The sequence below is a fragment of the Rana temporaria genome, chromosome 1 (genome assembly GCF_905171775.1).
Source record: "Rana temporaria chromosome 1, aRanTem1.1, whole genome shotgun sequence".
NCBI classification, from domain to species: domain Eukaryota; kingdom Metazoa; phylum Chordata; class Amphibia; order Anura; family Ranidae; genus Rana; species Rana temporaria.
The window spans coordinates 637,100,519-637,114,892 of NC_053489.1; the positions used below are offsets into that span (position 1 = coordinate 637,100,519).

The 14,374-nt window shown below is 43.1% G+C and overlaps 1 protein-coding gene across 2 annotated transcripts in view; it reads right to left on the bottom strand.

Moving 5' to 3' along the window:
* The window catches only part of RAB28 (RAB28, member RAS oncogene family), a 175,590-nt gene that overhangs the window by 8,291 nt on the left and 152,925 nt on the right, over positions 1-14,374 (bottom strand). For both annotated transcript variants that reach the window (XM_040335432.1, XM_040335433.1), the window contains exons 5-6: positions 7,163-7,266; positions 1,209-1,286 (exon numbers count right to left, since the gene is read on the bottom strand). In XM_040335432.1, the coding sequence (XP_040191366.1) occupies positions 1,209-1,286; positions 7,163-7,266 (182 nt within the window). The remainder of the gene's footprint in view (positions 1-1,208; positions 1,287-7,162; positions 7,267-14,374) is intronic.

Sequence of the window (14,374 nt, forward strand, 5' to 3'; positions counted from 1 at the left end):
AGCTACTAAAAGGTATAACTTTGACAAAATGTTTGCTAATTTTAGCCTTATTTATTTCTAGGTAGTAAAGACTAATAAATTAATAATTCTTAATATTTTTTATTAAAGCAGAACTAAACAAGATAAAAATAAAAAGTCAAAGTAGAAATATTTTTTTTTTTACTGAAACATTAAACTTCTATTCAGAGATTCCCCCAAAGTACTTTTTTGATACCAAATGTCCTCAGTCTGATGGGCAGCAACATTCAACCTACTTCCTCTGAGTTCAGGCCTTCTAGGACCTGCCCCAGCCGGTGACTAAACAGTGAAAGGAGAAAAAAGCACAATGATGAGCTCATCTCTCTGTCACTCTTCCAATCAGCATTCATCTTGTGAGCACATGAGCTGATTGGCTTCTTGTACTGGTTATTCCTCTCACACTGCAGCTCTGCAGTACAATACATTTAATTAAAAGGATAAGTTCACCTTTGGGAATATGTTGCATGTTCCATCCATTTTTAGAGTGGAACATGTAATATGTCCCTGCGCCTGCAGCTGCTCCCCGATCCCCCCTGTGACTGCGGGTCAGGGATCTGCATCCTGTGCCTGCTGTCACAATTTGAAAGAAGTTCTGTGAATGCATGAACTACAAGTACTGATGGCCTTTGCGGCTGATGGCTTGTAGTTCTCAATGAACGATCCTTACAGCGCTCGCTGTTACGTGCTGTAGTAGTTAATTGAGTCTTCCTGTGCGTGTATTACTGCCTGCCTGTACAAGGTATGAGCAGACAGCTTACACAGACAGTCTGCAGGTGCCCTGCATTGCACCCGCAAAAAAACTGAAAAAAAAAATGCATTTATTATTATTATTTTTTTAAAAGGTGAACTTATCCTTTAAGTAATACCGATCACAGAGCTGCATTACTTTTTGTCTTTTACATCTACCTAGAGTTCAGCTTTAATGAACTACATTTACACTTTTTATGCATTTTAGTATACTGTGTAAATATGTGCTATATAATTTGTATACTACCCAGAGGAGGATAGGCTGCGTGGTTGTGTATACAGTAAACAGTACTGTGACTGAACTTAGCAGAAGGTAATTGGTTGGTGTGTGTAACATAAAGCTAATCAAATTACTTACTTTTTTAGTAACTACATGACTACCAGTGGTATTTTTCTAAATGCATGTTTAAGCACTAAAAATATTTTTCCTAATGTATCCTTACCTGGGATTGTTCAATCTCTGCCTTGTTTAATTTGATTCCAAGGATCTCTGCTGCGACTCTCTGAAAACACAGGAAAACCTACAAAGGAAAAAAATGAGAGTTTAAATGATTAAAAGCAGACATCCTCCAGTTACTTTCAAATAAATCAAGTCTTTCCTGAATTGTAAACACTGACGATATGTAAACGTAGAATTTATACTCAACAGTCCTTAAAATAACTTTAGCTTTGAAATTGGTGTCTTTTTAATACAGAAAAGTGTTGTGTTTAGCCATTGAATTCCAATACATATACCAGATTTGTTTCATGGAACGTACATTTGTCTCTTTGTTTTACAGTGAATATGGCAAAACTCAGTAACTTAAAACATTAGGAATTAAACAATGGAGAGTAATGAAGAGATCTGCATCCATGTACTAAGTACTACTAGAGAGAGACCTGGAAAAGCCTCATTTAAATACTGCAGACTTGCAACTAACCTGTCATGCTGACCATTTCACCTGCAGCACCTTCAAAAGCAATCAGCAGGTCAGAAGGCAAACAAATTGGCTCTCAAACTTTTACTATGAATATTTGCAGGTAAGCAAGTTGGACATGACTTGTGGGTCTCCAGATGGCCCCACTGAATAATATATATAGGACAAAATGTAAGCATTCTACCACACCTTCCCCATTTAACAATCCAATGCAACCCAGTAGAAGCATTGCCATGGATTGGGATGGTTGGACACAACAAAGCCTTAAGCCGTGTACACACGATCGCTTTGTCCGATGAAAACAGACCGTTTTCATCGGACAAACCGATCATTTGTGGGCCCCATTGGCCTTTTTTCCATCGGTGTTAAAAAATAGAACATGTTTTAAAATTTTCCTATGGATTAAAAAAAACGATAGAAAAATCCGATTGTCTGTGTGGAACTCCATCGGATAAAAATCCACGCATGCTCGGAAGCATTGAAGTAATGGATTGTGGAAACTAACTAGTGTTGGGTGATTGTATATAGTGTATACCACATTTACCACTGACTAATGCAGAGTTGCAATGCAAGGAGATCAGCTAAAAGTAGTTGGATCTGTAAGTGCGTTATAATTAATCAAAATTAGTCGATTAAAAAATAATCGATTTATCGAACACGAAAATTTTAATCAGTAACAGCCATATTATTAAGAGTGAAAATTTAAAATTTTCTTTCCAGGTAATTGAAAAATTGAGATTTGCCTGCTTAAATGAAAATTTGACAGCCATTTCCTTCCTACATCAGTTTCATTCCACAGGGACTGCAGGTAACAAATTTAACCTGTCGCCAATGCGTAAATAGCATTTCATGAGACTATTAAGATAGAACATCATCCTGTAAGAATACATATTGCAATGTGGGCAGCAACAGAAAAATAGGGGAGTTTTAATATATTGACAAATAGCAATAGGCTGCGCAGAGAATTATTTAGTACATCACCCTATATGATTACAGTTATATGTCAAAGATCAAACTCAAAGTGCAAACCTTGAGCTGGCCAGATGGTCGATGGATTAAAATTAAATCTGTTCAGCAGGAACCGGACATATTTTGATCAATCTAGGTTTTTTTTCGTTCCAGAGAAATTGCTCTAATGATCAACTTCTCTCAAAACAGCTTGTTGGAAACATTTTCTTCGATCAGCTTGCAAGACTGATCAGGGTATTAGAAAAAGGAAAGTAATGGCAGAAAAAGAGAGTAGTCCATCGAGTCTGTCAATTAATTTTTTTTTTTTTGGGGGGGGGGGGGGTCTTTCTTTTATTTTGTTTTTGTCAACTTTATTGTCTGAGTATAGTTTGTCCCAAGCATGTTTGAAGCCATTTACTGTTGACAGTCTCACTACCTCTGCTGGAAGTTTATTCCAAGCATCAAGTACCTTCTCAGTAAAATAATACTTTCTAAGATTCGTTTTGAATTTTTCTCCAGTTGGTTTGAGGTCATGTCCCTGTGTTCTTGATTTTGGTTTCATATTGAAAAAAATGCCTTCCTGAACCTTATTCATGCCCTTGATGTATTTAAAGGTTTCAATCATGACTCCCCTGGGCTAGATCCAAAAAGATCTACTAGAAAATGGCCGCGGCCCCACTTCAGGTTTTTCGGAAGATGTCCGCTGCCCCACTTCCTGGAGCTTGCCTGTTTGGAAAATGGCGACCGTCTGGTTGGATGAATTACCACCATACTATACTATATAATGCACCCCTAATGTACCTCTCACCACTCCTGAAGAAGTCACGTGTCATGACGAATACGCATAAGAGTCCAGAGTCCACTAAGAGGTACCGGAGGTGGCGCTTGCGAACTCGCCACTTGTTTTTATGCCTGTTTTTATTGCATCCATGTGAGTACCATAATGTATGCCTTTTTTATTATTAAAAACGTTTAAACAATACTGCACTATTGGCTCTTTTTACCTCCCTGGGTGAGGGTCATTGTTGTCCATTGGACGTGACTCCTGAGGGGGACTTTATCCACAGAGAGAGATTACAGTTCACTGGGACATACTACATTCTGAAACGACTGGAACATTGTTGGCTATAATATACATGTTGTTACCTTACAGCAGTAAGGTAAGGGGACACCCTCATTAAAACTTCAAAAGGATATTGGAATTCCTTCTCTGCACCACCTTCATGCTGAATATTTCGACATAAGCACCAGCACTTTATTGTTGATTGTTTCTTTGATATTTTTATCTACTAAACAGCATTTGTTTTTGCGTTTTTTCTGCATGGACACTGATGCGATCTCTTATTATCACCTATGTGTGTTGTTTAAGTTTCGCTACTATATAGCAGTGAATGTTTCAATTTAATATCACTGAGCACTCTGTATTTTTGATTGGATGTCATTTGTATCGCCAATATTAGCGAGTATTATTTTTTCTTTGATGTTCACATATCCGTTATAGCAACTGTCTTTTCTTTAATTCATCTACCCTATCACACAGCGCAGCACTACTTATTTATTACAACAATTTTGGGCTTGATGCACCTTCAGTGTTGCAGCAGTATTCCCTTCCTATCTTTCTCCTCCCCTCCCCCTTCTCTTTTCCCTCCCCCTCCTAACCCCTACCCCTCCCTCCCCTCCTCTTTGGTAGCGCGGTAATATCCTATCCACTAACCCTTTAGTTATATCACTTACATATATATTAAATAGAACAGAACCCAGTACAGAGCCTAGTGACAGCTCTCTGTTCTGAGTGAACCCCATTTACAACCACACTCTGGTATCTATCCTTTAGCCAACTGCATATCCACTGAACCATCCATGGGTTAAGTCCTAGCTTGTACTTCTGACAGTGTATTTTGACAGCGAAGAAGTCAGTATACAATACTGTCAGTATACAGTGGCATAGTGGTATTACTCCATCCACCTCACTTGTGTAGATGGGTGAATATGTTCAGTTTTTTTCCCCGATGGGCCCACTGGCTGATCAAAAATAAATAAAAACTGATCAATGCATGACCAGCATTATTTACAAGGGTAGGGGTTTTAAATCAGTCAATGGCAGGATCAAAATATAACAACACATCAACCGATATTATAGTGGCTAAAGAGTAATACAAATGAAGTCTACTTTATGGACCTAATCTACCAGATTAGGAAGCCATTATGTAAACAGGGTAGTGAAAAAATCTGTTCAGCTATAAAATGAGGGTTCTGTGGTGCTATGGTTCCAGTCATGTCACTGGCAGATATAGCTATACAATGCACAGCAGTGCTGACATCAGCAGAGCCTTCACCAAAAAATAGACTTCGAAGACATCAGCACACACAATTGAGAGATGTTCTGGATCATCTAAACACAGGGTTTGACAAAACCTGGGCGCCAGGTCGCAATTGCGAACAGAATTAGTGACCTGGGGCGGCACAGCTGGGGTATCCTGCTTCTCCGTGCGCCCCCACCTCCCCCGCTGCCCAATTGCATTGGGCCGCGCTGGCCGGTAATTGAGGCTGCGGCTTTGCGGCCTTCTGCAGGCTTATGGTTCCTTCTGTGATCTGGCGCCATCTAGTGGTGGCCATTGGTATGACAAGACAACAAGCCATGCTAATAGAGATTCCTCTGTCTGTTTTCACTGCCATCTCCTTCCCTCTAATTAGAAACCCCAAAACATTATAAAATGGCGGTCGTTGCAATACTTTCTGTCACAAGTACTTGCTTTGGGAAAAAAACTATTTTTTAAATTAAACAGTAACGTTAGCCCAATTTTTTTTTATATTGTTAAAGATTTTGTCATGCCGAGTAAATTGATACCGCTCTTGGAATAGGGACAAACTTTTACCCTTTAAAATCTCCATAGGCAACGTTTAAAAAATTCTACAGATTGCATGTTTTGAGTTACAGAGCCTCGAGGTCTAGGGCTAGAATTATTGCTCTCGCTCTACCAATCGTGGCGATACCTCACGAACACCACTTTCATATGCGGGCGCTACTCACGTATGCGTTCGCTTCTGCACGCGATCTCGGCAGGATGGGGCGCGTTCCTGGCTCCTAACTTTTTTAGCTGGCTCCTAGATTCCAAGCAAATTTGTCAAACCCTGATCTAACATACCAACTTCCCGTGAATCAGGACGAGTCATCAGACCTGCTTTATAAAGCTTATATAGTCAAGTTTCTCCTGACTTAACAAAATTTACTCTATAATACCTTCCTTATTAAAGGACACCTCAATCTATATTTTGGTCTGCTTTCATTTCAACCAGGTTTGATACCTTCTAAATTATATACCAAAACTTAGCCAAGCACTCCTTCAGTTGCCTCCTTTAGACTTAACTCTACGATGCACCAGAAGTGAGCTGGAGTGCTCAGCTGAGATACCTCCTCAATTAGGTTCCACTTCAACTCTCAGAATGGCAGAGCCATAGAGGAGCTAAAATATGCTGTATTGGAGCAGGCACAAATGTGAAAAACACTATGGGGTTGATTTACTAAAACTGGAGCATGCAAAATCTGGTGCAGCTCTGTAAAGAATCCAATTGTCTTCCAGTTTTGTCTCTCAAAGCTTAATTGAACAAGGTTAAGGCTGGGTTCACACTTGTCCGACAACGGTCCTACATTGGGAGCTCATGTAGCATGACGTGTGAAAATCAATGTTTCCCTATGAGAGCTGTCTTAACTGGTCCTACACAAGTCGGTCCGACTTTGAAAATGTTCCCTGTACTACTTTGGTCCTACATTGATCCTACTTCAGCCTATTGAATATCATTGAAGTCGGACCAAAGTAGGAGCCTTGTCCTAACCATCCGACTTTTGACATCCGACTTGTGATTACAGCAGCAGTAAAAGGAATTTATCTCAATCTGGGATTGTTTTGATTGGTCAAAGAACAAGTCAGACTATCACAAAGTCGGATCAAAGTAGTATCCTGTTCATGAAAGTAGGATGGATGTAGGACCAATGTAGGACCGATGTAGGACCAATGTAGGATCAGTGTAGGACCAATGTAGCAGAGCAAAGTAGGATGAAAGTAGTGTAGTAGTGTGAACCCAGCCTGAGGCTGGGTTCACACTACTACACTACTTTCATCCTACTTTGCTCTGTGTTCAATGTTTCCCTATGAGAGGGTCTTGTAGCGTCCTACACAAGTCAGTCCGACTTTGAAAATGCTCCCTGTACTACTTTTGGTCCTACATTGATCCTACTTCAGGCCCATTGAATATCATTAAAGTCGGACCAAAGTAGTATCCTGTTCATGAAAGTAGGATGGATGTAGGACCAATGTAGGATCAATGTAGGACCAATGTAGCAGAGCAAAGTAGGATGAAAGTAGTGTAGTAGTGTGAACCTAGCCTAAAAGCGGATTGGCTACCATGCACAGCTGCACCAGATTCTGCACTCTCCAGTTTTAGTAAATCAACTCCTACGTTCTTTGCAGCAAACATCCACTATTAAACACAAAAAAAGCAAAATAAACATAGAACATAGTTTTACAACTTACAGAATCTCCAGTCTTTGCCGAGACAAAAAAGCTTCCGAGACCATTTTCTTGGCAAAACCTCTGGTGTTTATCTGCTTTTACCGTTCGCATGTGTTCCAAGTCAACTACAAAATAAATACTCAGAATAAACACATGAAAGTTTACACACACATAGTCTAGATACAGTATATACATAAATATAACGGAGATTTAAAGCAACAAATTTTGTCAATTCTAACGCATTACGCTACATCTCAATACTTTGATGAGTGGCCAATGCAGGAAATTAACAAGCAGCCTGCACGGTATTTTACATTAACATTATTCTTTTACTCCCTGGCTGTTCAACCACACAGGTTTATACATCTGTAAGATACATCTGAGGCACAACTTAAGGGTCTTTGATCTCAAAACATGGATATATAGTTGGGGGAAAATAAATCTCTGTTCGAAATGTCATACTTTTTTGCTTAGTTTTTAATATAATATTTAAAGTCATTTTAGAATACATTATGCTACTTATGAGTGCAAAAGCAGGTTACCAGAGTGGTGCCGATACATATGGGGCCCCATATGTCAGGACAGCTTTTACATTTTTCTTTTTTTTGTTAAAGGGCTTAGTGGCCGGATGTCTCCCAGCCCACTTGCATATGATCAGTTGCTAAGTCCAACTTAACAATGTGTATGTACTGCCAGATCATTACAGCGCTAAGGGCTAAGTGCCAAATATGTAAAGGCTTAAAGTAAACCTGTCACAAACCCAGGGAATTCAAAAAGAGCATATAAAAATGCTTAAGCAGAGGTCACTTTCAGTGAAAATAGCAGATCAAATTAATCAATAGAGCCAGAGACAGGCAGCGGAATATATATTCAAATCTCAAACTTTTACTGTAAAAACTGTTCCTGTGCCTATTTCCTGCCACCTTCAAAATGTATTGGTTCAAGAGCCTTTCCAAATAATTAAATACCAATCAGTAGGCTTGGTATGTGAGAGAGGGGGACGCAGGGAGGGTTAGGCCCAACATTTCCAGCAAAAGTTGCACATAACTTCTATGGGCCAGATTCCCGTACATCCTGCGGCGGCGTCGCGTAAGCTATTTACACTACGCCGCCACAACTTACAGGAGCAAGTGCCGTATTCCCCAAACACTTGCTCCGTAAGTTGCGGCGGCGTAGTGTAAATGACCCGGCGTATGGCCGCGTAATTCAAAGGGGACGGATTGTATTCAAATTAAGCGCGCCCCCGCGCCGATCGAACTGCGCATGCGCCGGGCGGAAAAATAGCCCAGTGTGCATGCTCCAGCTCACGACGGAAAACGTCAATGACGCTGATGTGAGTGTCATTGACGTAAAGTAGTATTCGTGAACGACTTAGGAAAACGACGTAACCGATGGAAAAAGCCGACGCGGACCCGACGCCATACTTAACATGGCATACGGCGGACTGACGTAAGGTTACCCCTCATATAGCAGGGGTAACCTTACGCTTACGGAAACGACGTACGCAACGACTATGCGACGCAAATTTGTTCGGGAAACGGCGTATCAGGCTCATTTGCATAGTCAAATGAGAACTGAACGTAAACGCCACCTAGCGGCCGGAGTCGCATTACATCTAAGATCCGACGGTGTACAGTAAGTGACTTACACCCGTCGGATCTTGGCCGTATCTATGCGAAAATGATTGTAGGAATCACTCGCATAGATGCCCGGGGCCAAAAACAGAGATACGACGGTGTTTCCTGAGTTACACCGTCGTAACTCTTTTGAGAATCTGGCCCTATATCTCCGATTTTTTTTATGGGATTTCTTTGTGTAAAAAAAACAAAACAAAGGTGGGGAGGGGATACACTGCACTAGAATATTTAAATAAAATAAAAAAATCACACACACACACACACACACACACAGTATCGCACAAAAATGTGTACACCCCTCACATTTTTGTAAATATTTTATTATATCTTTTCATGTGACAACACTGAAGAAATTACACTTTGCTACAATGTAAAGTAGTGAGTGTACAGCTTGTATAACAGTGTAAATTTGCTGTCCCCTCAAAATAACTCAACACACAGCCATTAATGTCTAAACCGCTGGTAACAAAAGTCAGTAAACCCCTAAGTGAAAATGTCAAAATTTGCCCCAAAGTGTCAATATTTTGTGTGGCCACCATTATTCTCCAGCACTGCCTTAAAGCGGAGGTCCGGCGTTTAAAAAAATAAAAATAAATTAAAAGTCAGCAGCTACAAACCTGTCCAGCGTGCCCGCGATATCGGCAGCTGAAGCCGAGCAATCGCTCGGGTCTAGGCTGCCCCACAGCCATCCTCTGTGAGGAAATCAGGAAGTGAAGCATTGCGGCTTCTCTTCCCGGTTCCCGACTGCGCATGCATGAGTCGCGCGGCGCTATGTGAATGGGCGGATGTCTCCTGGGACAGACACACAGTCCCAGAAGACACCGCCCATTTCCCAAGAGGCAGTGCAAGGAGGAGAAGAAAGAAGAACACCGTGGATGAGGAAGTGCCAGATTAGGACGATCTGCCTAGTAACAGCCATTTCTGGCAAGTATAAAAAAAAATATGTTGTTTTTTTGTAGCCTTTTTGGCTTTTTTTTTTAGGGTGGACCTCCGCTTTAACCCTCTTGGTTATGGATTTCACCAGAGCTTCACAGGATGTTACTGGAGTCCTCTTCCACTCCTCCATGATGACATCACATAGCTGGTGGATGTTAGAGACCTTGCGCTCCTCCACCTTCCATTTGAGGATGTCCCACAGATGCTGAATAGGGTTTAGGTCTGGAGACATGCTTGGTCAGCCCACCACCTTTTCTCTCAGATTCTTTAGCAAGGCAGGGCTCGTCTTGGAGGTGAGTTTGGGGTCGTTATCATGTTGGAATACTGCCCTGCGGTCCAGTCTCTGATGGGAGGGGATTATGCTCTTCTTCAGTATGTCACAGTACATGTTGGCACTCATGGTTCCCTCAATGAACTGTAGCTCCCCAATGCTGGCAGCACTCATGTAGCTCTAGACCATGACACTCCCACCACCATAATTGACTGTAGGCAAGACACACTTGTCTTTGTACTCTTCACCTGGTTGCCGCCACACACGTTTGACATTATCTGAACCAAATAAGTTTATCTCATCAGACCACAGGACAGTTCCAGTAATCCATGTCCTTAGTCTGCTTGTCTTCAGCAAACTGTCTGCAGGCTTTCTTGCGCATCATCTTTAGAAGAGGCTTCCTTCTGGGATGACAGCCATGCAGACCAATTTGATGCAGTGTGCGGCGTATGGTCTGAGCACCGACAGGCTGCAGATCAGTTTCAGGGTCTTGGTAATCTTCTTATAGCCTAGGCCATCTTTATGTAGAGCAACAATTCTTTTTTTCAGATCCTCAGAGAGTTCTTTGCCATGAGGTGCCATATTGAACTTCCAATGACCAGTATGAGAGAGTGAGAACGATAACACCAAATTTAACACACCTGCTCCCCATTCACACCTGAGACCTTGAAACACTAACGAGTCACATGGCACTGGGGAGGGAAAATGGCCAATTGGCCCAATTTGCACATTTTCACTTAGGGGTGTACTCACTTTTGTTGCCAACGGTTTAGACATTATTGGCTGTGCGTTGAGTTATTTTGAGGGGACAGAACATTTACACTGTTATACAAGCTGTACACTCACTACTTTACATTGTAGCAACGTGTCATTTCTTCAGTGTTGTCACATGAAAAGATATAATAAAATATATAAAAAATGTGAGGGGTGTACTTACTTTTGTGAGATACTGTATGTACATTTTATTCTGCCATCAGCTCCTGCTGCAGCCTCTCACTTTGTGACTTACTACAGTATTACAATCTTGCAGTCTAAACTCTGGGGGAAAGAAGAGGAAATACTTCACCCTGCCTACAGCAAACTGGTGACATCATCTTAGCCTAGGTATAATCACTTGATCAAAGCTCAAAGATTGCTTTTTAACCACCTCAGCCCGAGCCTCTTTTTGACACTTCTTGTTTACAAGTTAAAATCATTTTTTTGCTAGAACATTATATATATATATTTTTAAAACCCTATAGAATAAAATGGCGTTTGTTGCAATACTTTCCGTCACACCGTATTTGCGCAGCGGTCTTACAAGTGCACTTTTAAAAAAAAAATTAAGACAACAGTAAAGTTAGACCTAATTTTTTTTATACCGTGAAAGATAATGTTACGCCAAGTAAATTGATTCCCAACATGTCACGCTTCAAAATTGCACCCGCTCGTAGAATGGCGACAAACTTTTACCCTCAAAAATCTCCATCGGCGATGTTTAAACATTTCTACAGGTTACCAGTTTTTAGTTAGAGAGAAGGGCCCAGATTCAGGTACGACTTGCGCGGGAGCAAGTGTGATTTGCGCCGCGCAAGTACGGATTTGCTCCCAGGCAAATTTGCGGGTGACCCAGAAAGCAAGCTAAGCCTGAAATGTGCCATTTTTGCACGGAGGCAGTTTCTCTGCCCCGGCGCAATTAAGGGGCAATTTTGCTCAGGGAGCAACTTGCGCTCTCATGGTTTTCCCTCAGCAAATATGCAAATGAGGAACTGCCACTGATTCATAAACTTGCGCGTGTGAGGAGCATTTTGCTCCCAAAGCGCGCAAGCTGTTTGGCCGGGGCAAATTTGCACTTTATAAAAGCAGGGGCAAGTTAGCAACAGATGGCCACAGGTCAGCTGGAGAGCAACTACAGCAGCACCAAGACGGACGAGCTGAACAAGCAGAGCACCCACACTTTCTGGATCTCACATCTGTGTGCCAACATGCCAGGGGCAGCTACAAAATACAAAAAAGCTCATAATCTGAGCATCAAAAAAAAAAAAAAACTCAAAATCTGAGCATAACAAAAAAACAAGCTCATAATCTGAGCATCAATAAAAAAAAAAAACTCAAAATCTGAGCATAACCAAAAAACAAGCTCATAATCTGAGCCACAAAAAAAAAAAATGGTCATAATTTTTTTTTTCTTTTGGACATCCTTGGCCCAAGGGTGCCCCGGCTCTGGCTCCTCAGACGCCGTGGTGGAGCATGGGGTGGGGATGGAGGGGGGGGGGAGCATCAACCCCAACTTCATCTCTCCTGGCAGGTGGTGCCTGCAAGCCCTCCATGGCGTTGGCCAGGCGGTTGAGGACGGTGTTGGTCTGTCCCAACATCCTCATCTGCCATGTGGTGGTGATCCTCAACTGCCGTCGGGTAAGTCTCCCCTCCTCCCGCACAGCAGCAGTGTTGGCCTCCACCGCACCTGCCAACCTGCTCACCTCCAAAGTTAATAATGCAGTGGCATCCTGCTGTTCAACCAGACAGGTCACAATGGCTGCGCAGTTGCCACTAACATCCTCCAGGGTCTCATTCTGTCGGTCCCCCCGGTCAGCATGGTGGGTGAGGGCCTGCTGGACAGAGGAGGAGGAGGATGCCAGGCTGTCCGTCACCCGCCTCAGGTCTCCCACCATCTCCCCTATATGGTGGGTCTGCCGGGCCTGCTCCTCCTGCAGACCCTCACGGAGGCTGGAGGGTACACCCCTAGTTTTAGAAAGAGCCTTCTTTGGAGGAGAGGCTGGGGCACGAACTGAGGGAGAAGAAGGGGAGTGGGTCACACAGGAGGGATTGACACTGGAGGGGGGGACACTGGAGGGAGGGACACTGGAGGGAGGGACACTGGAGGGGCTTGCCCTGGATGGGGATGATGTTATGGTCGGGGGGGTGGTGGGTCGGTCAGGGATGGTGGGATCCTCCTGGAGGGACACTGCTTCCTCCAGATTGAGGATAATGGCCTCCTCCACCACTTCCTCCTCCCTAGATGGACTCTGGCCGAAATCCTCCTCCACCAACATGCCCAGGATCTGCAGAAGGCCTGACTGGACCCCATGATGTTCTGGGGATGGCGTGGGTCGCCCTACAGCCGACGACGGCCCAGCCTCATCATCAACATCTGTGGATGACACAAAACAAAAATGTTGCTGGAGCAACACACTTATCATATGTTCCCTTCTACCCCCTCCCATGATACACAGCAGATATGAGAAACAAAAACTTGTTACATGTTCCCTTCTACCCCCTCATATGTTCACTTCTACCCCCTCCCATGATACACAGCAGATATGAGAAACAAAAACTTGTTACATGTTCCCTTCTACCCCCTCATATGTTCACTTCTACCCCCTCCCATGATACACAGCAGATATGAGAAACAAAAACTTGTTACATGTTCCCTTCTACCCCCTCATATGTTCACTTCTACCCCCTCCCATGATACACAGCAGATATGAGAAACAAAAACTTGTTACATGTTCCCTTCTACCCCCTCATATGTTCCCTTCTACCCCCTCCCATGATACACAGCAGATATGAGAAACAAAAACTTGTTACATGTTCCCTTCTACCCCCTCATATGTTCCCTTCTACCCCCTCCCATGATACACAGCAGATATGAGAAACAAAAAACTTACCAGTCCCCAAGTCCCCAACAGTGGAGTCGTAGCCTGGCAGTCCCTCCACCTGCTCCAGCGCTAGACTCTGAGAGATGACCTCCTCCTCCGGATTGAGTCGCACAGAACAGGCTGGTCCTCCTCCGGTGCCCCTGCTGTGCTTTTTAATGAGGACAATTTTGTCCCGGACGCGACGCCGCATGTCCGTGAACTTTTTCTGGATGTCCATCCAAGTCCGGTCCTCAAAGCCCAGGGCATTGATGTCTAAGGTTATCGCCTCAAATATTGCCCTCCTCTGGGCTACGGTAGTATTTTGGCGTTCAGCGCCATACAGAACAGCAGTATGGCGTGTCAGTGCCTCCAGCATGATCTCCATCTCCGCTGCCACAAAATTAACCTTCCTCTTTTTTTTTGGGGCCGGGAGGTGCCATCTTGCAGCAAAGGGCAAAATTACCTTGCTCAGGGGGGGGGGGTGGAACAAGCAGGATGTAATTTTGCACAGGACCTGCGCAGGTCTGCCCCTATTTATTTGCTCAGTGCAAGCAGTTGGGCAAAATTTGCCCTGAAAATAGGCGCAAACCACTGCTGAGTGGAAAAAAGATCATTTGCATAGGGCACACCCACTTTCACTTGCGCTGCCTTAGGCCCTGATTTTTGCCTTACAAAGGAGCAAGTTAGCAGACAAAAGGAATCCTGAATCAGGTGGCAATCTTTCCAATTTGCCCCAGCGCAGAGCAAATCAGCTGCTCTTCACATGTGCAAC